Source organism: Rattus norvegicus, chromosome 3 (assembly GCF_021556685.1).
Source record: "Rattus norvegicus strain SHRSP/BbbUtx chromosome 3, alternate assembly SHRSP_T2T, whole genome shotgun sequence".
NCBI lineage: Eukaryota > Metazoa > Chordata > Mammalia > Rodentia > Muridae > Rattus > Rattus norvegicus.
In genome coordinates, this window is record NC_141536.1 from 106,886,606 (window position 1) to 106,911,744 (window position 25,139).

A 25,139-nucleotide genomic window follows, 5' to 3' on the forward strand; every position below is an offset into this window, starting at 1 on the left:
TTCCACATTGGGTGGAGCTTGAGCACTAGGAGCCCTCAAAGCCCACCTACCCAGTGACACACTGCCTCCAACAGGGCCACACATAATAGTGACACTTCCCATGGACCAAGCATACTCAAGCCACCACAATTATTAACTAGTCTGTGGCTTAATATTAATTATAGAGTTTGAGAAACCTTCCTAGTATTCTTCAGAGTCCTGAACAGTATAAATTAAAAGTTTAGTAAGAGCAAACAAGCGAGCAAGGTTCTGTATATTTAGTCCATCTCTGCTCTTGACTGAGTGTCTGCAGTAATGGACTGTACCCTGTAAGTACAAATAAGCCCTTTCCCCTCCCTGTGTTGCTTTAGAGAGAGTATCTGTCACAGTGACAGAAACGAAACTAGGACAGGACATAAAGGTGGGAAGAAAGAACCAGTTCCACAAAGCTGTCTCTGCCTTCCACATGCATGCATATACACTCATATTAATTTAAAAACTGTAATAGTGAACCCCAAAACTACAGGAATAAAACAAGGAATATTTGGAATTAAAGTGGAGGTTTGCTTTTACTATGTAGGATAGTTGAGGGGCACCCTGGGAGAATACTAAACATATATATATATATATTGATCTAGAAAAGGACTTTCACTCTAAAGAGGAGAATGAGACAGAGAATGTGGCATCTCCGATTACCTGTGATTCCCTTGGAGAGACAGATCAGACTGACGCTACTGACAAATGGATCCCAGAGGCATCTGCCAAAGAGGCGCCAAAACCAAAGAGAAGCAGACTGATAAAGTTGTCAGGTTTAGAAACTGTTTATTTCTTGGGTAGGCAGAGTGACCAATCTCACTGCCCGGGCCTCTGTCCTGTCCCACATCTTTCCCAGCTCAGTTCTCTGGAGACAGTTAGGATGCACTTCTTTTGACTTAGTTGCAGACAAGTCTTCACACAGTGCACCACAGCAGACATTTAGAAGGTGTAGCTCAGGATCTAAGCCTGAAATATCCAGGAAACCAGTGAAGACAAAGGAGGAGGATCACATACACCGGGTTGGGCCAGGAAGCCTTCAGGCAAATGGTAAGAGGTGGATCTTTGTAGGAGAGTGGTTTAACAAGAGTGATCTTGTTACATGCTCAGGCTGGCCTAGAACTTGCTATAGCCTAAGCTAGCTTCTACCTCATAGTTCTCCTATCTCTATCTTCCAAGGTCAAGGATTTAAGTGTGTAACTTTATGCATGGCAGGAGGTAAAAGGTTATTTACAGGGAGAATGATGCTATTCATTAACAGCCACTTGTATTTGGTGATAAGCCTCCTTTGTGTTTCAGAGATGGAGACGCATACCGTCTTTATAACCTAGATGTCTATGGATACCAAGTTCATGACAAAATGGGCATATATGGTTCAGTGCCTTATCTCCTGGCCCACAAACAGGGCAGGACTGTAGGTATTTTCTGGCTGAACGCCTCAGAAACACTAGTGGAGATCAACACAGAGCCAGCAGCTGAGGTGAGCTATGGAATGTGGCTGCATGCTGGACTTTCCACCCTGTATCCTGAGCCCTTTCCTTCACAGCAGCATTTTTCTGTACCAAGAGCTTTGCAATGTAATCAACAAATGTCAGTAGGAGCTACTAAATGTAGACTGATTCACATAAAACTGGGTGCTATGGGTTACAGTGAAATTTCTCAGATTTTCATTACCCCCTTTCCAGTACACACTGACCCAGATGGGCCCAGCAGCTGCCAAACAAAAAGTCAGGTGCCTAACTAATGTGCACTGGATGTCAGAGAGTGGGATCATTGACGTTTTTCTGCTGACAGGACCTACACCTGCTGACATCTTCAAGCAGTACTCATATATCACAGGTAAAGCATCCATCATTCTGTTAGATTCCCTCTGTCCTAGGCATCATCACTGCAAACAATGTCTCTAAGGGTTTTAAGTAGCAAGAGTTTTCTTCCCATCCTCATTACATTTGGACAAGCTAAATAGGACACTAGAGGAGTAGATCTCAACCTGTGGGTCTCAGCCCCTTTGAGGTGGGTCACATGTCAGATATCCTGCATATCAAATATTTACATTAAGATTTATAACAGCAGCAAAATTACAGTTATGAAGCAGCAACAAAATAGTTTTATGGTTGAGAGTCACCACAACATGAGGAACTGTATTAAAGTGTCACAGTGTCAAGAAGGTTGAGAACCACTGCACTAGACTGTCCATTCTCTAATGCCTAACCCTTGTCATATACCTGTTTGAAGCTTTAGTCTCTGAGAATAATCCCCTGTAATAAGGAATATTCTGTTCTGAACTTTTGAATGGTTCTTCTCTGTTATACTACTGTTCTAGCAATAAAATACTTGTTCTTTGCGAGATTAAAGGCTAAGGCCAGTAAAATGGCTTAGTGGGTAAAGATACTTGCCACCAAGCCTGAAGACCTGAGTTTAGTCACAAGGACCCACATGGTAAAACAGAGAACTAACTCCTACCACGCACATGTATACACAACATGCACACACATGCATGCACATGCACATACAAGTACATGCATGCATGCACACATACACATGCACACACACATGCACACTCACTCATACATGCACACACATGCACACACATGCACACTCACACATACATGCACACACATACCCACACGTACACATGTGCTCACACACACATGTACACACATGCACAGGTTAAATAAATGCAAATACATGTGCTTTACTCCTTGCAGGGATAAGCCGTTTTTCTCCTACCTTCACCCTAGCCTGGTAATTGGGTCAGCTAAATTTCCTCAGAATTCAAAGACATCTCTCTCCTGTCCCCTGCCTTCTTGCTCCAAAACCACTTGTTGTGTTCCTTTGCACGTGATTTCTCTTTCCCACTGAACTACTCTCCTTATCACTAATATTCTGACACTTTACAACAAGCTCCCTTGATGCACTCCTGTCCTGAAGGTGGACATGTTCAGTCTGAGTGTCTTCAGTCTGAGTGTCCAACAGCCTCTACTGTCCCTTTCATAGTTTCCCATCCTTGTTTTTCCTCCCTTTTTCTTTTTGCCTCTTGTCTGAAAACTTTTCTTCCTCTTATCTCCCAGGTCTTCCATTATTGACATGTTTCTGATGTTGAGAACTTTCCTATCTCTGATTTTCCCATGTGCTCTTTGTTCTTTAATGTTCTAATCCAGTTTTATGCTGTCCTGCTCTACTGTGTGATTATTTTATCTTTTTTCACCTCCAGAGATACTGATGATAATGTTTACTTTAATTTACTTTTATTCTAAAATTATGTATATATGTATGAGATAAAGAGCCAGCAGGGTCCAGAAGAAGGTGTCTGAGCCCCTGGAGTGGGTATAAGCCACCTGATGTGTGGCTCTACATGGAAGCCCTTGGAGTCTGGATGAGTCTGGTATCCTAGCACGTGAGGAGCTTGTGCCTATCTTCGAGGTTTCTGAAGCAGGGATGTGCTCCTCTCCTTTGTGCCCTCCTCTGACACTCTTCGTGGTTCAGCAGACACCACCCCTCCCTTATTTCCCACCCTCAGGTCTATGTTGAACTTAACTTCCATTTGGTTTGTTCTTTTGTTTTGAAGCTGCAGTAATTTCCATGAATTGGTGCTCTCCTTCCACCAGGTGTGACGCAGGAATTGAACTCAGGTCATCAGGCTTGGTGGCAAGAACCTTTATCCACTGAGCCATCTCACTGGCCTCAGGTTTTTTTAAAACAGGGTCTCATGTATCTCAGGCTGGACTTGAACTCTCTAGACAAGAATGACTTTGAATTTTGATTCCTCTGCTTGTACCTCTCCCAAGTGCTGGGATTACAGGCATGCATCACCTCCAGTTTTACAGGGTGGACCCAGAGTTTGGTGCATACTAGGCAAGTGCTCTACCACCTGAGCTGATCTACAGCCTGATTTTTGCCATTTGACATGTTTTCTTGTATAAAAAATATGAGAAGAATTCTGAGCTTGACATGCAGGGCTCTTTAAAAACTGAGCCTTTCCAGTTTCAGCTTCTCTTAGCTCTCACACTGCCATCTCTGCAGTGTTTATTTTCTCTAAGACTGCATGTACTTCTTTGCCTGTCTCTGTTCTCTAAGCCCTACCTTGTCTCCCTGCCTGGCATCCTCCTTGTTCAAGGCCTCTACTCTTCTCACCTGCCTTGGGAAATGTCTAAAGATCTCATATTACTCTGGAAGCAGAATGCCTGTGTTCCCACAGCACTAGACTGATACCTTTATCAACAGTTATAATATCGGGGGAGATGGCCACTGATTGAACAACTTGGTGGATTCCATTGTCATCTTCTTTTTTAGGCACACAAGCCATGCCCCCTCTTTTTTCCCTGGGGTACCACCAGTGTCGCTGGAACTATGAAGATGAACAGGATGTGAAGGCAGTCGATGCAGGGTTTGATGAACATGACATTCCATATGATGTCATGTGGCTGGACATAGAGCACACGGAGGACAAGAAGTACTTCACCTGGGACAAAAAGAGATTCGCAAACCCCAAAAGGATGCAAGAGCTGCTCAGGAGCAAAGGACGCAAGGTGAGGTCAGCCTGATGGTGTCTAAAGGGTTTTAACCCCAAAACTTAAAGAACAGAAAAGGACATCTGATCCTCTGGAACTGGAGCTACAGACTGTTATGAGCCACCACGTGGGTGCTGAAGATTGAACCCAGGTTTCCATAAGAGCAGCCAGTGATCTTAACAGCAAAGCTGTTTCTCCATCCCCCATTTCAATGTTCAAGATGCTGGGCTAGTGGTGAAGGGGTCTGTGAGTGGTTGGGAAAGGCACGCATATATAACTGTAATACAAGACAGAGACACAGACAGGAGCGGATAGCAGAATCTGTAACTCAGCATACAAAACTCCCAACACTTAAAGAACCAACAGAGAACTTGAATAGATAGATAGTCCACCAAAGAAGGCATTCAAGTAACACATGACAGCCAAGAAACACATGAAATCTGCTCTCTTTCTACCTAATGGAACTTGGGTTTCAGGGATCAAACTGAGATCTTCCTGGCTGGTAGCAAGCCTTTAGCTTCTGAGCCATCCATTCCATGGTTTGTGGTTTGGAAGGGGTTGGAGGGTTGGGGAAGATGGGTGCACACATATGCCTTTATGTGTCATTCCCTAGACACTATCGCCTTGCCTTTTTCTTTCTTGTGAAACATGGTCGCTCACTGATGTAACTGGTCATAGAACCTCTGAGACCATATACATGCCTCTATCTTCCCAATGCTGGGATTGCAAACACATGCCACCATGCCTGGCTTCCTTACATGGGTTCTGCAGCTCAAACTCAGGTCCTCATGCTTGCAAGGACCTGACCTGACTGACTTACCTCCCCAGGCCTCCTCTCCCTTCCTTTTCATCAGTGTCATCTTTGCCCTAAATACTAGGGAGTTAGGACCTTGCGTAGCTAGTTCTTTCATAGAACACTTGGCATGCAGACAGATAAAATATCATCTAAAGACATGTATGGCTGCTGAAATGGCTCAGTGGGTAAAGGCACTTTGCCGCCAAGTCTGAGAACCTGAGTTCAAGCCCCAGAATACACCTGGTGGCAGGAGAGAGCCAACTTCAGACACACACACACACACACACACACACACACACACACACACACACTAAATAAGTAAATAAATAAATGTAAAATAATAATAAAGTAATAAGTTATGATAATTATAACAGAATTCATCCAGATTAATAATAATTTTGGAATGAAATGTTATAGGGATTTACTAATGTCCAAAATTTTCAATGAGTTGTAGTTTCTGAGTAAAATTCAACCCCCCAAACTATGGATAAAACACCTAAATAAGCATAAGTCTCATAAAACTGACATGGCCTTAAAATCTGTCCTGACAGCTTGTGGTTATCAGTGACCCCCACATCAAGGTGGATCCTGACTACACAGTCTATGCTGAAGCCAAAGAACGGGGCTTCTTTGTGAAGAATCCAGAGGGTGGCGACTTGGAAGGAGTCTGTTGGCCTGGTATGGTGTCACTTGTCCCCACATCTTCAGTCTCAATTAACAAAACATCCGTGGCCCACATTCTCATTCCTCGAGGGCATCTCTTTCTCTTCCAGCCACATCTGTAGCACCTTAGAGCCACGCCATTGCCTTCTTTGATATCTTTCCTAGCACCTCGTGCAGTGGGCTGAATGCACTTACCAGTCAGTGACCAGATAGGTGAGAGGATGAAAAGTGAGCAAAGAATTCATCTCCAAGGCAGGTTATTTCTCCGAGATGGGAAGCAAGGAGTGAGGAAAGCAAGGAGCGGGCATTGACTGGCAGGCTCTCCCTGGGGATTGTTCTTTGTTCTTTCAGCCCACAGTTTTGACTTTCAGACTTTCATGCGTGGCCTCAGTGCCTGTAGAACTCTAGATGCAAAAGCTGTGAGTTTAAAGCCTCATTAGAAATTCTCCAAAGACCAAAAGAATTCACCACTGTCATAAATCCAAGTGCTGTGGAGAAGCCTGTGCCTTCCCTTTCTCCCTTGAACCATTTGAACAAGTCTGTGTTCTCTTCAGAAAGAGGAGTCACTGCAAGGGATTTGGCAACCTTGCTTGGCCTTCCTCAGGTCGTTAGTGAAGGACAGGCTCCATCTGGATACTTGTTCCTTGCCATGTCCATGTGTAATAAGATTTATTTTGTGTGTGTGACCCTTAAAGGATCCCCAGCTGCTGGCAATAAAGTGAATAACTATAGAACTATAGCCATATTTAGCTAAGGATTGTTGTCTGTGCTGCTCTGTTTTCTAATCTTCTAATCAATGATGCTCAGAGGAAAGAACCCAGTTTAATAGAACTATTTGACCCTATGACTTTCAGTGTCGGTTGCCTCTTGGACTTCTGGGAACAGGAGAGGATATAAAAAGTCAATAGAGGCTGAGAGAGAAAGAAGAGAAAGAGTAGGGTCCAGGTCACACAGAGGCAGGGTCAGAGAGTAGAGATAGAGAAGAGAGTTGGTTCAGGAAAGAGATTAAGTAGAGTGAACATAGGAGACCATTGAGCCAGGAGTAGCTGAGCTGAAGCAGAGGAGATATCGTTAGTTGAAAGTGAAGTGGGTGGGGGCTGGAGAGATGGCTCACTGGTTAAGAGCACTGACTGCTCTTCTAGAGGACCTGAGTTCAATTCCCAGCAACCACGTGGTGGCTCACAACCATCTGTAATGGGATCTGATGCCCTCTTCTGGTGTGTCTGAAGATAGTGACAGTATACTCAGATCCATAAAATAAATAAATCTGGGGCTGGGGATTTAGCTCAGTGGTAGAGCGCTTACCTAGGAAGCGCAAGGCCCTGGGTTCGGTCCCCAGCTCTGAAAAAAAAGAACCAAAAAATAAATAAATAAATAAATAAATAAATAAATAAATAAATAAATAAATCTTTTAAAAAAGTGAATTGGGCTAGCAGAGAGAGAAGAGAAGACAGTTAGTTGGTGAAAGTTGAGTCAGGAGAATCCAGGCTGAGCAGATAGGCTAGAATAGTTGGAAGAAATGTTTGAGAGGACTGGGAGGAAAGGTTAGGAGATGTCTTTTTTTTTTTTTTCTTTTTTCTTTTTTTCGGAGCTGGGGACCGAACCCAGGGCCTTGCGCTTGTTAGGCAAGCGCTCTACCACTGAGCTAAATCCCCAACCCCAGGAGATGTCTTTGAAGGGGCTAGGCTAGAAACTGGAAGTAGGGCTGGCTGGGAAAGAACTGGTTACTGCTTATAAGAAAAGAAAACATTAAGGGGACATTAAAAACATAAAAAATACACATTTTACACCCATTTTAGCCTCTGTGTTAAAAGATTTAAATTTTTGTCACTTAAAGATTACCTTTACTCCCTCGTAGACCATGCCCCTCTCGGCTGCATTTGACATAAGGTGCATTGATGTCTCACACTGCATAGCTTCCTTACCATACATCTTACTGTAAACACTGCTGTTCTGACAGACTGCCCACTGTTGTACCTCTGCAGGTCTCTCGTCTTACCTGGACTTCACCAACCCCAAGGTCAGAGAGTGGTATTCCAGCCTTTTTGCTTTTCCTGTCTATCAGGTTGGTTTTTACTCCTTTACTGTTTCCTAGTTAACCTGAAACGATGAAAAAATTTCTTCTTTATAACACTCTGAATTAAATCTTAACCCCACACATAATAAAACTGAGATGTGGGGAGTTTTTTTTTTGTTTTTTTGTTTTGTTTTGTTTTGTTTTTTGGTTCTTTTTTTTGGAGCTGAGGACCGAACCCAGGGCCTTGCGCTTCCTAGGTAAGCGCTCTACCACTGAGCTAAATCCCCAGCCCCGTGGGGAGTTTTTAAAACCCATAAATGTCGCCCACTTACTAAGAGGTTGGCCCAAAGTTTGAATTCAAGTCTATCTGTCTCCCAAGCTCAGCTCTTAAGCACAAGACACTCATTTTTGAGCATCATTGATTAGGAGATTAGAAAACAGCAGTATAGACACCAGTCCTTAGCTAAATATGGCTATAGTCATTCCCTGTATCTGGGTCCTGGAAGGAAGCTGGGATTATTAAAACACAGTGTGAGGAACAGGGCATTAGGGAATAAAGGGGTGCCCTGGCTGATGCTCCCTGTAATGGAAGTCAAATGCTGAGACAGGAGGTTTATAAAATAAGTTTTAGTACCGTGTTCACTTGATTGAAAGAACACAAACTATATATAAGATGTTAACAAACAGATAATGCAGAATATTAGAGAAAAATCAAGTCATATATGGTAACAATTGCTTCTAGTTAAGAATTATAGCAGATATTTCTTCTCAGCTCTTTGGACAAGACCAAGTGAGGACTTAAAGTAGATAGTGGCTGATATAGAGCCTAATGGTGAATAGTCACACTTTTTCTGGCATGTAAGGACCTAGGAGAGAACTTAGAGGCCAGGGTGTGCAGCATTCTCTCAACAAATACTTACCCCTAGCCTTCTTCAGTCAGACACTGTTCTTGGTGAACGGGGTTTTTACTGAACAAAATCCACAGCCTAATTAGCATGAAAAATAAATAAGAAGGAAATAAAGAAGGTCAGAGATACCATCCTATTACTATCACCCCTGGGGAAGGACTCTCACGGCCAGGATTCCCTTCCTAGGGATCTACGGACATCCTTTTCCTATGGAATGACATGAATGAGCCCTCAGTCTTCAGAGGGCCAGAGCTAACCATGCAGAAGAATGCTGTTCATCATGGCAACTGGGAACACAGAGAACTTCACAACATCTACGGCTTTTATCACGTAAGACATCTAAATAAAAGTCAAATAGATCCATATGGCCTGCTTTTAAACTGAGTGTGCTATGCATGTTTCTCATGTCTTTGTTGTAAGCTGCCATGAGTCTTAGATTACAGCCAATTTATTATTTCTCCCTGTGCTTTTCCTTTCATAATGAACCTGATAAAAATTTAAATATTGTATACTACTGTAAGATGTTTATTGGTTGGGCTGGAGAGATGGCTCAGCGGTTAAGAGCACTGACTGTTCTTCCAGAGGTCCTGAGTTCAATTCCCAGCAACCACATGGTGACTCACAACCAACTGTAATGGGGATCCGATGCCCTCTTCTGGTGTGTCTGAAGACAGCTACAGTGTACTCATATACATGAAATAAGTAAAATTAAAAAAAAAGATGTTTATTGGCACAGGCAATCTATAAATGTGTTAATGAATGTAATTAAAGCAAGGCTTTATAATTTCATAAATATCTGTCTATTGCTAGCTTAACTGAGTTTGGTGGCACACATGTCCAATCCTAACATCCAGAGTACGGAGGGACTGTGAATTTGAGGCCTACCTGGCCTATATTAATGAGTTCCAGACCAGCCTAGACTATACAACAACACCTGGTCACAAAAGCAAAAGGCACACAGTGGCTGGAGTGATGGATGATCAATGCTTAAGAGGGGTTTCTGCTCTTCCGAGGGCCTGAGTTTGGTTTCCAGCTCCTAAGTCAGGCGGCTCACAAAGCCGGTAACTCCAGCTCCAAGGCAGGCATCTAACACTTTCTTGAGAGATACCCACATAGGGAGTATGCACTCACATATATATACGTTTTTAAAATATTTTTATTCTTTTTTTTTTCTTCTTTTTTTTTTTTTCGGAGCTGGGGACCGAACCCAGGACCTTGCGTTTCCTAGGTAAGCGCTCTACCACTGAGCTAAATCCCCAGCCCCTTAAAATATTTTTAAAGGGCTAGAGAAATGGTTCAGTGGTTCAGTTCCCAGCACCTTCTTGCTGGCTAACAACCATCTGTAATTCCAGTTCCAGGGTATCCAAAGCTGCCTTCTGGAACTCACTTTGTAGACCAGGCTTCAAAAAAAACTTATGAAGCATTTAATTCATATTATGGGTTCAGAAGACCATAATGGCACAGTGAAGGGACACGGAAAGCTTGTGTCCTGACCTATAATCATAAGGCTTTAAGGGAGGCACATTGGGAATGGCATAAGTCTTTTGAAACCTCTGCACCTACCCCTGGTGACACACCTCCTCTAACAAGGTCACACTCCTAATCCTTCCCAAACAGTTCCACCAACTGGGGAGCAGGTATTAAATATGTGAGCCTATGAGGGCTGTTGTCATTCAAACCATCACACTGGCCTTTTCAAATGTGTGAGCTTTCCTAATTGACTCAGCCTTCTCGGAAAAGATGGTAGAATTCTCTTCTATTTGCTAATCACACCCAAAGGTTGAGAATCACTTCCCTAATTTATACCTATGAGTCATTATTGCATTGTGGCTGCATGGCTGTAGGTCTCCCACAATCACTATTTACTAATAGGAGCAGCTGGCTGGACATAGCCGTTTCCAAGCTTATTTCTCTAAAAGCTTTTTGCTTTAACTGTCAGTTACTTGAGGAATTTCTTAGGTAGGCTAAAGCAGACACTCAACATCTCTAAATTTATTTTTTTACCAATGAAAGCTATCTGACTCACAGATTATTGTGCAGATCCCATGGAAATATATTATAAAATGCCTACCAGTCGTACCGCTCAATAAATGGTGGGTTGGTGTTTTCTCTTGTTGCGTGGTGTTTGTTTATCTTCTGCCATGCTGGGCCTTAGACATGCTGGGTAGCCACTCTTCTCATCTGCATCCCTGTTTCTGTTTACTATCACTTCATTTATATTTCTGATCTAATAAATGTTTTCATCTTTACCAGGCAAATTAATGTCATTCGTTGTATCATCAAAGAGACTTGATGGGTTTGTTATTTCCCATTTCACAGTCCATCCGACGCTTTACCTTTCTTATGTTAGTAGTCTACTGAGCATATTGGCATAATACCTTCATCCTGCCTCCTCTTCCCAATCTTTCTCCATTGACTGACTTACAGCAAATGGCTACGGCAGAAGGATTGATACAGCGATCTCAGGGGAAGGAGAGGCCCTTTGTTCTTTCGCGTTCCTTCTTTGCTGGATCACAAAAGTATGGTAAGAAATGGCTCACATTATGAAATTCAATGCTGCTACCCATCCTTTTCTTTTGTACACCATTTATGATTTATCCTGACACTATGTTCTTTAATAGTCTACTTACAGTATAGACAATGATACGTCTGACATGTATATTTTAACTATGAATAATAAGACTTAGAGGCACCTCACTTGATAAAATGACTGCCCACTAGGCAAGAGGCCCTGAGTTTCAGGTTTAGCATCATATAAACCCAGTCAAGGTGGTGCATGCTTGTAATCCTAGCAGTCCAGAGATGGAGGCAGAAAGAACAGAAGTTCATGGTCATCCTCCAGTGCTCTCTTGGGTTTCATGAGACCCTGTCTCCCTCCCACATCCTAAAAAACAGTAAAAAAAATTTTCATCAATGTCTTAGTTAGGGTTTCCATTGCTGTAAGAGACACCATGACCACAGCAACGCTTATAAAGAAAACATTTAATTGGGACTAGCTTCAAGTTTCAGAGGTTTATAGTCCACTATCATCATGTTAGGAAGTACGTGGCAAGAAGGCAGACATGGTGCTGGAGAAGGGACTGAGAGTCACACTACTCCTGGCTTGAGCATCTGAGACCTCAAAGCCCACCCCCTAGTGACACACATCTCCAACAAGGCCACACCTTCTAATAGTGTGCTCCCTGTGGGCCAATGACGGCCATTTTATTCAAACCGCCACAATCAAGTTTAGTTCTTTTTTTTTTCCCTGCTAAAGAAGTGGCCCTTACTTGTTGGGACAGTGTCTTGGAGTATTCAGTTTTCTGGCATGGTCATCTCTGATCCTATCTTTTAACTTGTAAAAACCAGGGAAATACACCTCTAATATAACGAACGCTTCAGCAACCTGTTCCACTTAGCCAGATGGCTTAAAATAGGTCTGGCTGCTGTTTGCTGTCAGGGTCATCTATGACTGGATCTGATTTACAGATCTGTTTCAACTTAGCCACTCTGTTGCAGGAAGGCTATTTTAAGGCCTTAGGTCTTAAAATAAAAGCTATTTTAAGAGTTTTGGTGCTGATGTAAAGAGTTTAGTTTTGCTGTATGGTAGGCATTTTCAGGTTCCATCTCAACCTCCCTAAACCAGCCCATGTTCTTCAGCCAAAGGACAACATAGTTCAATGGAGGTGTTCATCATAGCATTAGACCTTGAGGCTGAAAGGAAAGTCTACACATGTAACACTAGAAGAAGGGTTACAAAAATGTGGGTTATCCACAAGACAAACTATGATGAGCAGTTTAAAATTATAGTTTAAATGGTTTCTTCATTTATTTTAGGGAGGCCTGACACATGCCACGTGTGTAGAGGTCAGAGGACAACCTATGGTAGCTACTTTTCTCCTTCCTTAAAGTGCTACTTTTAATGCATGAGATTATGTTTGTAACATTATATAAACTAAAAAAGAAAGCATGCCTAAATGATATTCACTATCCCAATTGTTAAAAATGTAAATGTCACTTAAATCAATAAGTAGATTTTGGTAAAATACAGTAAATTTTAAGCCTATAATCCCAGCCTTGGGAGTAGAAGCAAAAGGATCAGGAATTCAAGGTCATCACAAGCCACATAGAAGATGTGAAACCAACCTGAGATACAGAGAGAGAGAGAGAGAGAGAGAGAGAGAGAGAGAGAGAGAGAGAGCGCCAGCAAGAGGGTTCACTGGGTTAAGGCACTTGCCACCAAGCCTAATGGCCTGAGTTAAATTGTAGGGACCCACATGGTGGAAGGAGAGAACCAACTTCCGCAAACCAGGCTACACGGTGAGTTTCTATCTCAAACAAACAAACAAACAAACAAACCTGCATGGGAAATGAGGGAGGGAAAAAAATTAATGGAGAAGTTTATAGGCAGCAGTTTAAAAAGATAAGCCACACGGACGCTAATGTTTTTCCTGTTGGATCTGTTGATACAGGGTCTCTCTATGTAGCTCAGGCTGGCTTTGAACTTATATTGCCTCTCCCTCCCCGGTGCTGGGATTGCAAGTGTATGCCACCATGCCCTGTGCTATTTTACGTTGTTTCTGATCACTTAGATGCTGATCTGTTTCTACAGTGCTCTGTGTAATTATCTGGCCCAGTGTGTAGCTAGGAAAACATGACTTTTCCCAGTCATATCCTTGACCAATAGCTATGAACAACTGTGACTACACACCCATATTAGCTATGATATATCTGTACGTCTTCATGAGCTTTCTTTTTTGTTTTTTGAGGATGGTGGTGTTTTGTTTTGTTTCATTTTGTTTTTTGAGACCGGTAACTCTGGCTGTCCTGGAACTCACTCTGCAGACTAGGGCTGGCCTCAAACTCAGAGATCCACCTGCCTCTGCTTCCCAGAGTGTTGGGATTAAAAGTATACACCACTATTGCCTGGTTTCCATGAGCTTTCTGGATGAGAGTATCACCATTATTTCAAAATCACTAGAGTGCAGTTTTTAAAAATCATTTGATAATATTTTTTCTGCCTATAGGACAGTTCAACGTTTCTACAGAAGATTAAAACAAAAATATCTACTGAAACAGTTTTGGTAAAAGGTAGAGCAAAAAAAAAAAAAGACTCCAGAATCTCTAGATGTAGTGAAATAAGATTGTGTCCCCTCTTACTTCTCTTTCCTGATATAGAAACTGTCATCATAACTCTTACCAACTATCATGTGAACTGGAGCTTTGGCTTTAACATGCGACTTCTAGACTCAAATCTCTTCAGTAACTCTATAACTAGGAAAGGTTATGGACCAACTGTTTACCATAGCTCCCTAATCTATAAAATAGAGCTAATCATAGTGTTTGCCTCATAGAATTGTTGTGATGACCAAGTGGGACAGGAAATCCAGAGTATTTAGTTGTTTTTGGTTTGGTTTGGTTTGTGTGGTGGTTTGAATATGCTTGGCCTATAGGGCATAGTATTGTTAGGCGGTGTGGCCTTGTTGGAGGAAGTATGTCATTGTGGGGGTGGGCTTTGAAGCTCCACTCAGTCCAGAATAGTTAGTTTTCCCCTGGCTACAGTCAGATCAAGATGCAGTGCCATGCCTGCCTGGATGCCGCCATGCCCCTGCCTTGATGATAATGGACTGAGCCTCTGAAACTGTAAGCCATCCCCAATTAAATGTTGTTCCTTATAAGAGTTACCCTGCTCGTGGTATCTCTTCACGGCAATGAAAACCCTAAGATGGTTTGGGGTTTGGGTTGGTTTTTTTTACTTGTTTGTGTGTTGACACAAGGTTTCTCTCTGTAGCCTTGGCTGTCCTGGGGTCTTGCTCTGTAGACCAGGCTGGCATCAAACTCGCAGAGTTCTGCCTCCTGAGTGCTGTGATTAAAGGCATGCACCTCCGCTGCCCATTGTTTATGGATATTAATATCTTTTTCTCATTAGAAAATTGATACCTTTTACAGAAATATCAGAATCTGTTTAAGGTGAAAAATCTGTTTCCTTTTTTGTTTTTTTTTTTTTTGTATTTTACAAATATGGAATCTAAATGAAATGAAATGTATTGGGTGATTTGTATGTGTTTTAATGCCTTGTTATGGGTGATCTAGGTGCAGTGTGGACGGGAGACAACACAGCAGAATGGAGCTATCTGAAAATCTCCATCCCTATGTTACTTACCCTCAGTGTCTCAGGGATCTCCTTCTGTGGAGGTAAGCTGGTTGTTGTCCTGAGGTGTCGACCAGGAGGGAGTGAGAAGTGAGGGTCCTCAATGCTGCTGGCCTATTGAGCAAGGATGAATGCAGGGAAGAAACTGGGAAGAGAGCATACGTGTCACTTTAAAACTTACTGCACACTCTGTGTCATGGCACACACCTTTAATCCAGCCTTCTAAAGGCAGAGATGAGAGCGTCTCTACCAGTTTAAGGCCAGCCTGGTCTGCATAGAAAGCTCCAGGACAGCTGGTTTACATAGCAAGACCCTGTTTGTTTGGGTGTTTTGTTTTGTTTTAAACCTTACATGTGTCTCGCCTAAATTGAGGACATAAAGTCAGGTGGAGGATGTCTTGTTCCCTTAGCACTGCCTCTGGAGACACAGTAACTGAGTGTTTTAGAAGCATGAGAGCACTGTAAGCAACTTAGCAAACCAAAGCCAACCTTGCTCAGCAGAGTGCTAGCTAGCCTAGCATGCTCGAGGCCTGGGTTTGATAGGCAGCAGGGTAGCCAAGGAAATAAGACGATCAGCCTTAGAGAAATATTTTGTGGTCAGCAGATGTAAGATTCTGTAACATAATTTAACTTTTTTTTTCTTTAAGATGTGTTCAGTTGCTCTAGGGCTTGCCTAGCTCACAAGAAACCCTCAGTTTGATCCCCAGCCCCACATAAAAACATGCACAGTTGCACATACCTGTGATCCAGACTGGGATGCGGAGATAGAAAGGCCAAAGGTTCGAGGTTGTCCTAAGCCACTAGCTCCTCCAAGGTCGGGCTGGGCTGAATAAGACCATCTAAAAAGGATGGGACATGGAGATGGCTCAGAGAGCACAGTGCTCACTATACAGACATGAGGACTTATGTTCTGAACCCCAGCACCCATGTAAAAGAGCCAGATGCAGTGGTGCATGCCTGTGATCCTAGAGCTGGGGAAGCTGAGACAGGAGGATCCCTGTTGCTTGCTAGCAATCCAATCTAGACAATCAATACACTTCAGGTTCAACGAGAAAACTTGTCTCAAAAAATAGAGAATGACTGAGGAAGACATTGAAGTCAGGTTGTGGCCTCCACATGCCTTCTCACACATGAACACACACACACACACACACACACACACACACACACACACACACACACAAGATGTGTTCTTAGAAAAGATAGGTCTAGTTAAAATGCATATCTGATGGCTTGCCTTTCCTTGTCCTGAGGATTTAATGCTAATAAATGTTACCAATATGAAGGTGCTCAGAATATACTGCCTCCAGTTCTAGCTACAGGTGTGTTTGATTTTTATCTTCTACAAGAATAAAACAAGTTAATAACACTTTTTTTGATATGTGTGTCCTTATGACATTGGTCCACAGGCAAGAAATACATGTCCTGCCCACAGAGTGAGCATGAACTTCTACCTAAACCCCCAAAGCTGTTGATTTGCTTCTCTGTGGTTGATATTATTTTAGCTTTTCTTTTCAAAAGAAATAAATTACCAGTCACCTTTCCTTCAATACACAGATAAACCCCTTACCAGGGAGACTGCAGTTTCTGAGTAGTGAAGGAAGAACACACAGGACAACTGCTCTTACAGAAAAGCCTGTGGCCTTTTGACAAAAAATAGAAGGAAAGAAAAGGAAATCACAGAGCATTCTGCCAGATCACTGGCTGGTGTTCAGGGTTCAGACTCCCCTATTTGAGGCCATATGTCGAGTTTAGTACACACATAGAGTGACTCCTCTCTTTTTCAAGGCCTCATTTTACCGTATCACATTATTGATTTCGTGTGGTTTCTTCATCTGGCCTTTGTCTAACCAGCTGATGTGGGCGGCTTCATTGGCAATCCTGAAGCAGAGCTGCTAGTGCGCTGGTACCAGGCTGCAGCTTACCAGCCCTTCTTCCGAGGCCATGCTACCATGAACACCAAGCGGCGAGAACCCTGGCTGTTTGGGGCAGAATACACTCAGCTGATCCGGGAAGCCATCAGAGAGCGCTACAGCCTCCTGCCCTATCTGTATTCTCTGTTCTACCATGCGCACGTGTCTTCTCAGCCTGTCATGAGGTAAAAGGAACACCCTTTATTAGGGGCTCCAGCAACCAGCCAACAGATCCCCTCAGAATGAGGGTCTGGAAAGGGAGAACAAAAGCCATGTGTTTAGTCAAGTTTCAATCAACTTCACTTCCTGTTGTGGTGCTGGCTGTTGAAAACACAGAAGCTACTGACTAGATCCCTACTTCTCATGATTACAGTATTGGTATTTGTTGAGAGATGGAAGTATTATGAAGGACAAGGAGATTTTCTAGGTTAGAGAAAAACATCCACAGAATTCTGTGTCAGCTGTTCCTAAACTCACTTGAGACCAGAAGTTTCCTGGTAATTCTGGTCATCAGCTAGGGTTAGAGACACCAGCCTTGTTACCATTCTGTAGAAACAGAATACATTGTTGCAAAGATTGGTAAATACATAACAAATATTGAGCTGGAGAGTTGGCTCAGATGGTAACACTTGTTGCTCTTGCAGAGGACCTGGGTTCAATTCTCAGCACTCATGTGGTTCCTCACATCTACATTTGACTCCAGTCCTGGGGGAATCCAATGCCCTCTTCTGACATCCACAAGTACCAGACATGCATATGGTACACATACATAATACATGCATGCAAAACACTCATACACCTAAAATAATTTTAAAACTCTAGAGAATTAGTTTCAAATTAAAAAAATAAATTTCGGGGCTGGGGATTTAGCTCAGTGGTAGAGCGCTTACCTAGGAAGCGCAAGGCCCTGGGTTCGGTCCCCAGCTCCGAAAAAAAGAACCAAAAAATAAATAAATAAATAAATAAATAAATAAATAAATAAATAAATAAATAAATAAATTTCTTGATGCTGAAGAGAGGATTCAGCAGTTTAAAATGCTTACTGCTCTTGGAAAGGACTTAAATTTAGCTCCCAGCACCCATGTCCAGCTGGAACTCCAGCCCCAAGGGCTCCAGTGCCCTCTTCTGGCCTCTGTAAGCAATTGTACTCAAATGGTATGTATGTATGTATGTATGTATGTATGTATGTATGTATGTATGTATGTATGTATTTATGTGTATACACACACACACACACACACATACACACACTTAAATAAACCATTCTCATAAAATTAAAGGATGGTTCAAAGCACTAAGTCGCTATCTAGGCACAGAGAGTGACAGTTTTGTTTTTATGAACCTAAATGCCTCCTCAATGAGTTGTATGAAACAATAACTATTTTTAAATCTTGGCAATTTCTCACCCTCCCCCAAAGTGTTACCTGCTTGAAAGCAAGGAAAATTAGTTTCTTTCTTCTAAGTAAATAATAATTAAATGATATATGAAAGTCAGTGGCTGCAAGAAGTGGTACAGAATTATCATTATAATAAAGTATGATTTTTTTTTTTTGGCAAACATTTACTTCACACCAGAAATGTTATACATTTGGACTTGCCTTAGTTCTTGCCTGCAAGAGTGGTAGGTAGTTAGTACTCAATAGTCAGATAGGAGTGTGGCACACAAGAGGAGTCTGAATATCCCATTAGGACATTCAAGTTGATAGAAACTCTTTCACATAATAAATGTAAAGTAACCATAGCAACTGCTCATAAACTCTTTGGTCATATGAGAAAGAATCTTGGCTCTTTGGTATTTTCCAATTCCTTTTGGAGAGGTATAACATTAAAAACATAAAAATCTAATAAAACATTTAATACCAAGAATAATAAAACAATATTTTAAATGCAAATTCTGTTTCCTTTTCCCAGGCCCCTGTGGGTCGAATTTCCTGATGACTTAGAGACTTTTGCTGTGGAAGATGAATACATGCTAGGTAAGTATTCATAGGTTAATTATAGTTGTGATAAATTCTGTAACTATGTTTTTTATTATATTTTCTAGTGAAAATCCCCTAAGCCCAAGAAAGACAGCTGATAAAATAAAAGAGATTCCATCACCAATATTTTTATTTTGAGTCAAGGTCTCATTTGCCCAGGCTAGCCTGGAACTTACTCTATATCTAAGGATGAGGTGGGCGTCTCATCCCAACTGCTGGGATCACAGGTATGCCTCATTGCGTCTGATGCTGGGAACTGAACTCAGAGCAGCATGCATGCTCGACACTCACTCTAAGTACTAAGCTCCACCCTGCCCTCCTTCACCAAGGCTTTAGTGTAATAGTGAGACTGTAGCACTATTCTGTGGTAATGTAGCCCCTAGCAGACTGTTCCTACTAATAACAAGAAACCTATTGTATTGTGAATATAATCTGACAGTTTTATTTTGGGACCCACAACTCTAAAGCCTGACAAGATTGCTACAGGGAAGGTAAGTATAAGAAAGTAGACCTCCTTTATATAAAACACAGTTATAGTAAAACTCGGGATTGCAATAGTAGACCTTGTTTTTGGTTTGTTGTCTTTTTTTTTTTTAAACCCAAGACAAGGCTTTGTAGCCCAGGTTATCCTTGGACTTGTAATCCTCTTCATCCAGATTTCTGAAACTTCAGGCATATGCTACAATTCCTAGCTAGGCTTCTTTAAGAGGATCAACCGTGAAGTCTAAAACATGGAAGTTTATTGTATTAGCATTCAAGCCCAAGAAGCAAGGCTAGATATTGGGACCCAAAGAGTCAATTCCATTCTAAATAGTGGAAACCTCGAAATATAACTAATGGTGATAAGAATATCAGGAACAAGAACCCCTGGAGATATAATTGAGGGCGCGCTCTTGTATAACATGCACAGGCTCTGGGCTCAATCCCCGGCACATGTGGCTTCAGCTTAATTGTCACTGCCGTGGAAAACCATCTTTCATCAGTCCTTGCTACCTGTACCTTAGTTCTATCCTCCCCATTCAAAGCCTGTCCCACCTCTTAGGTAATTTTTCCTTTGCTTTGTACTTTCACCTCTTTCAGAATTCTCTTCAAAACCCTAATTCACTTGTAATTTCTTTTTAATATCTGTCCTCTTCACTTACCACAAACTCTCATGTTACTCATGTAAATGTCCCCAGAACCTAGCTTGGTACTCGGTAAATAAATCTTTATTGGCTAAAAGAAACAATCCGATAGACATCGTGGTCCATGCCTATAATTCAACACTCATGAGTTCAAGGTGCCTGTTACGTAGTGAGTGAGACCCTGGAAACAAACCTTTAGAATGAATTCATGCATAAATGCACTTTACATATGTATAATGCCAGTATGAAAGCAAAGTAACATCCAGACTATTCTTAAGAGAGGCACAGACTGCAATGGTAAGGGCCTGAGAGCTACACAGACCAGACTTCCTCATCACTTCACAGCTCACTCTAACCAGAGACATTCCTAGCAAATGATGACCCCTGGGGAGGGTGTGGTGCTTCCTGATGGTGGGCAGCCCAGTACTTACGTAGAAAACGAAACTGTGGGACTGAGCATGGTGGCCCAAGCCTATAACCCTGGAGTTCGAAAGGCTGAGGTGGGAGAATCATCCCAAAGCCAGCTGGGGATGCAGAATGAGTTCCAGGTCACTCTTGGCTACACAGCAAGACCTTGTCTCAAAAAACAAGAACCAAAGCAAATGAACACATGAGACTGTGATAGACAAGGCCTCTGCCCCACAATCCTGAACCACAAGTGGGTTTGATTCGTTACCTTTCTGAGCCATGCCCTTGACCTCCCAGTGCTTCTGTCTGGTGGGTTATTTGTTCAACTCATCATCATCTCCGCCTTGCAGAGGAACACAGTCTGGTGCTCACCAGAGTGTTCAACAAAGGGGAAGGAGCCCTTCGGGTTTCCTATAACGATACTCAGCTGCACATCCTCCTTGCTTTTCAGGCAATGCTTTATTGGTTCATCCAGTTACAGCACCACAGACCACCATGATTGATGTCTTCCTGCCAGGGTCAAATGAGGTGAGAGCAGTGGCAGACACAAGTCTGCTGTCTCCTAGCTCCTGTGCCTGCTTTCCTCTTGGGAAAGAAATTGCTTCAGCATGCAGTTGTGAATTTGCCTCGTACACTGTTTTCCACAGTCATGACGCTGTTCTCAGAGGTTGACAAACTTATGTAGGGAAGGTGGAGAAGAGGAATGGGTGACAACCTGAGGGATGGTTTTTATTTTCACACTTAGACATGTGTCCTTATGGAGATGGGGTACTTCGAGGTAGAGGATTTATCCCACCTAGTTACTTTGTGGGGTGCCTTTTGGTAATTTACCAACTAATTTGGTAATTTACCTCCTTTGCTAGGGCCCCCAAAGGAGAGTTTAGACACTGTCTTCAATTCTCATAATCATCCCCAAAATCAATGCTGTAGGTAGGAGTAATCAATCAATGCTGTAGGAAGGAGTAATCGCTTCCGTGGATTTCCTCCAAGTCTGTCTCTTCTCTGATGCTCTTCTCTCCTGTGTATAGTGATCGAGGTGCTGTCCTGTGTTTTGTTATGTTTTTACTTTTTTCTCTTATGGTTACAAGCATTAAGTAAGTTTATTTTTTTATTTTTTTGGTTCTTTATTTCAGAGCTGGGGATCGAACCCAGGGCCTTGCGCTTCCTAGGCAAGCACTCTACCACTGAGCTAAATCCCCAACCCCCAAGTCAGTTTATTTATAGCGTGTGCATGATGGGGAAGTCTCATGTACCACAGCATGTATGTAGAGGTCAGAGAACAGTTTTGTGGAGTCAGTTCTCCCACTCCACCTTTGTTTGGGTTCTGGGGAACAAATTCAAGTCCTTACTGTCACTTGTTGAGGCATCTCATCAACTCAAGCGTGAAGGTTTTGGAAGTCAGCAGACTGTAAGAACCGTGAAGGCACGTTCTCATCTTCCCCTCATGGACAGTTCTTTACTGCCGTGCATATCTAGCACCTAGCACAGCAGTAGATTGTTCAGCAACTAACTTTTGAATGTATAGGAAGACATGGAATGGTCTTTAGTTCGTCAATTATACCCCTTTGGTAACTTCCTCCTCCCCCTCTTCTTCGTTTTGAGATAGGCTCTCATGTATCTCAGGCCGGCCTTGAAACTTAGGGTAAACATGAACTTCTGATCCTCCCACTTCGTATACCACCAAGCCTGATTTATTATATGCTGAGGACTCAACACTAGGCTTCATGCATGCTTTGGGATTTTCTTAAATGAAGAATATGTGGGGGATCTGATGGTAGAGGCCCATAATTACAGCAAGAAGATTTCAGTTCAAGGTCTACCTGGACTACACAGTGAGTTCAAGGACACCCTGGGTAACTTAGTAAGATTCCATGTAAAATAATAGAAGGCAAGAGATCCACTTCAGGGGTAAAGCACTTCCTTAGGATGTGTGAGTACTTAGGTTCAATTCCCAGTAACATATACGTGTGTGTGTGTGTGTGTGTATACATGCGCCGCAGGAAAATACACACACACACACACACACACACACACACACACACACACACACACATACACGGGGCATGGGGTGTGGTTTTCATAACTTGTCCCACAAATTTTAATTATATTTACTTAAACTTCTTTTTATTCCTTCCTTCTGAGAGAAATGCCCACTCTCTCTTCAATACAGTTGGTTTCATTTTAGGTCTGGTACAACTCTAAGACATTTGCATATTGGAAAGGAGGATGTGCTGTGAAGGTTCCAGTAACCTTGGATACTGTAAGTTATTTTCAGAGTATTATTTTTATCTATTTAGCTGTGTTAGTCTACTCAGAATACAGCTTGGGAGGCAAAGACAACAGAAATTTATGTTTATACTTCTGAAGGAATAAGACCTATATCAAAATGCCGGCTGACTCAGGTCCTCCTGAAATATTTCTTCCTGGCATGTAGGACGGGATGGAGAGAGTAAGGAAACAGTGTTCTTGTAAATGGGGCTGAAGACATGGCTCCGTGGTTAAGAGCACTGTTGCTCTTGCAGAAGACCTAGCTTTGGCTCCTAGCACTCTATATCAGGAGTAATCTTTATGAGCTTGTCTCCAGATAAGACTCACTTCAGTGGTTGGGGCTTCAACATATGAATGGGGAGACACAAACATTCTGCTTATAATGTATTTTTCTAAAAAGTGAACCAAGAGTATAAGTGTTTGATATAACAACTCATGCTGTATATATAGAGAAAATAAATTATAATAATACTCACCTTAGGCTGTGCTTGGGAGAGGATGTGGTAAGCCATGGAGAAAGACTGCTAAAGGATACAGGTTTCTTTTAGAGGTGTTTTTGGGGTTTTAAATTTGATTGTGGCAGGGTTGGGGATTTAGCTCAGTGGTAGAGCAAGGTCCTGGGTTCTGTCCCCAGCTCCGAAAAAAAGAAAAAAAAATTTGATTGTGGCAATAGTTACTTACATGCTTTAATGTACTGAAGTGGTTTGATTATATACTCTAATTATAAATTTTGAAGCATATGAATATACCAATAAAGCCATTAAGATACGTGAAGAGTTTAAAAATCCATATACCCTGACTCGTGGCATGAAATATTGAGGATAAACAGCTCTTGCCTGTATATACACTTTTACCTAAGAACAGTGAGAAGAAAAAGAGTGTGCACCACAATGCTGAATAAATTGTCAAAAAATTGAAAGGTGCATCTCTGGGCCTCTGGGCAAGAGAATGTGTCAGTTATGAAATTAGAGTCAAGGTGACCATCCTGGCTGAATCATAAGCATGACCGTAGGCCCTGTAGAACGAAATTAATAGATTAGTGGTGTTGTTTTACAAATTATCATCAATGGTTTCATTATAAAGAATCTGGTTCCAGACATCAACTTTCAGATCCGAAAGAGACCTAAGTAATCTTCTACCCTATCCCTTTGTCTTAGTCACTACTCTGTTGTTGTGACCAAGGCAACTCTTACAAAAGAAAGTGTTTGATTATCATCATGGCAGAGAGCACGGCGACATGCGAGTATGGTGCTGGAGAAGGAGCTGAGAGCTGCAGCCTGGTCTGCAAGCAAAGACATTGGACCTGGTGGGGGCCTTTGAAACCTCACAGCCCACATATTTCCTCCCCACACCCCATTCATTCTAATCCTTTCAAACAGTGCCACTTCCTGGTGACCAAACATTAAAATATATGAGTCTATGGGAGCCATTCTTATCCATTTGCACGTGAAGAAACTGACAGAGAAGTTAATTCGTTTTTGTCCAGAATCACCACTTGGTTGTGGCAGAACTATGACAAGTCCCTCCCACCTCCTGCAAGTTTTCTGAACTCTGAATCTGTAGCCAATTCCACTGTAACTTACTGTCTTGCTCTTTAAAAATAAGGGAGAGAGAGAGAGAGAGAGAGAGAGAGAGAGAGAGAGAGAGAGAGAGAGAGAGAGCTACTTTTCCTTTTTGCTGCCTGTGAATGGGGGGGGCAGGGAAGCATATCTTGACCACCCCGAGTTCTCTCTCTGAAAATCACACATGTTCTCACCCTTTTCTTCTTACTAACACTTGACTCAGAGAAAAGCACACACACTTACACGATCTGGGTAGCTCCTTACCAGAGGCAAGAAACCTACCTACCAAGCTCTCCTGCCAAGAACCACTCCAAAAAACTGATTGATATGAACCATGGCCACAGCCATGTTGAAGTTCCCTTGATGCTTTCAGTATCAGAAGCAGCTTTTGAGTCACAGAGTTGAGTCCATCATCCTGTTGACCAAGACAAGCAGAGAAACAAATGTGCAGATGCTAGGAGAAACCAACAGAAGTTGTCTCTACACAGACACAGACACATTTGGTTACACAAGTCCCATCACACCCATTTACATAAACAGAAAAATCCACTCTTTAGCAGGTCTCTAGAGTAACATGCTTGCTATTTTATTAACAAGGACGTTAAAGGTATAAAATGGAATGTCCTTTCTCGTTAAGTTGAAAATGATTCTTTAGGGGTAACCCTGGGCCTCTAACAAGATGAGTAGAATAAAATCCATTGTTTCAGTGAAAAAGTGGCAAGGACCATGTGCTGGTTAGATCGTCAACTTGACGTAAACTTGAGTCTGCTGAGGAAGTATTTCTGTCAGACTGGCCGGTAGGCATGTCTGTGTGGCATTTCCTTGGTTGATGCAGGGGGGCCCAGCTCA

The 25,139-nt window shown here is 42.3% G+C and overlaps 1 protein-coding gene and 1 long non-coding RNA gene across 17 annotated transcripts in view; one reads left to right on the plus strand and one right to left on the minus strand.

The window, feature by feature from the left end:
* Ganc (glucosidase, alpha; neutral C) overlaps positions 1 to 25,139 on the plus strand; it is a 52,608-nt gene that overhangs the window by 21,052 nt on the left and 6,417 nt on the right. For all 7 annotated transcript variants that reach the window (XR_015681297.1, XR_015681298.1, XR_015681302.1 and 4 more), the window contains 12 exon segments: positions 1,312 to 1,492; positions 1,698 to 1,851; positions 4,306 to 4,541; positions 5,871 to 5,997; positions 7,968 to 8,047; positions 9,094 to 9,237; positions 11,335 to 11,431; positions 14,980 to 15,081; positions 16,891 to 17,134; positions 18,861 to 18,925; positions 20,912 to 20,988; positions 22,646 to 22,720. Coding sequence is in view for 3 of the 7 variants with exons in the window: in NM_001145840.1 (NP_001139312.1) it covers positions 1,312 to 1,492; positions 1,698 to 1,851; positions 4,306 to 4,541; positions 5,871 to 5,997; positions 7,968 to 8,047; positions 9,094 to 9,237; positions 11,335 to 11,431; positions 14,980 to 15,081; positions 16,891 to 17,134; positions 18,861 to 18,925; positions 20,912 to 20,988; positions 22,646 to 22,720 (1,582 nt within the window). In the remaining 4 variants the exon portion in view is untranslated.
* The window catches only part of LOC108350445 (uncharacterized), a 30,890-nt gene continuing 8,795 nt past the window's right edge, over positions 3,045 to 25,139 (minus strand). Inside the window, exons 2-10 of one of the 10 annotated variants that reach the window (XR_015684565.1) lie at positions 24,573 to 24,705; positions 23,205 to 23,362; positions 20,484 to 20,576; positions 15,776 to 15,875; positions 15,050 to 15,182; positions 8,920 to 8,985; positions 7,982 to 8,082; positions 7,288 to 7,323; positions 3,045 to 6,399 (exon numbers count right to left, since the gene is read on the minus strand). This is a non-coding gene — a long non-coding RNA (uncharacterized LOC108350445). Of the gene's footprint in view, positions 6,400 to 7,287; positions 7,324 to 7,981; positions 8,083 to 8,919; positions 8,986 to 15,049; positions 15,183 to 15,775; positions 15,876 to 20,483; positions 20,631 to 20,728; positions 20,853 to 23,204; positions 23,744 to 24,572; positions 24,706 to 25,139 lie in introns of those variants that run through there. The other 9 variants (XR_015684561.1, XR_015684563.1, XR_015684564.1 and 6 more) reach the window with 9 other exon arrangements.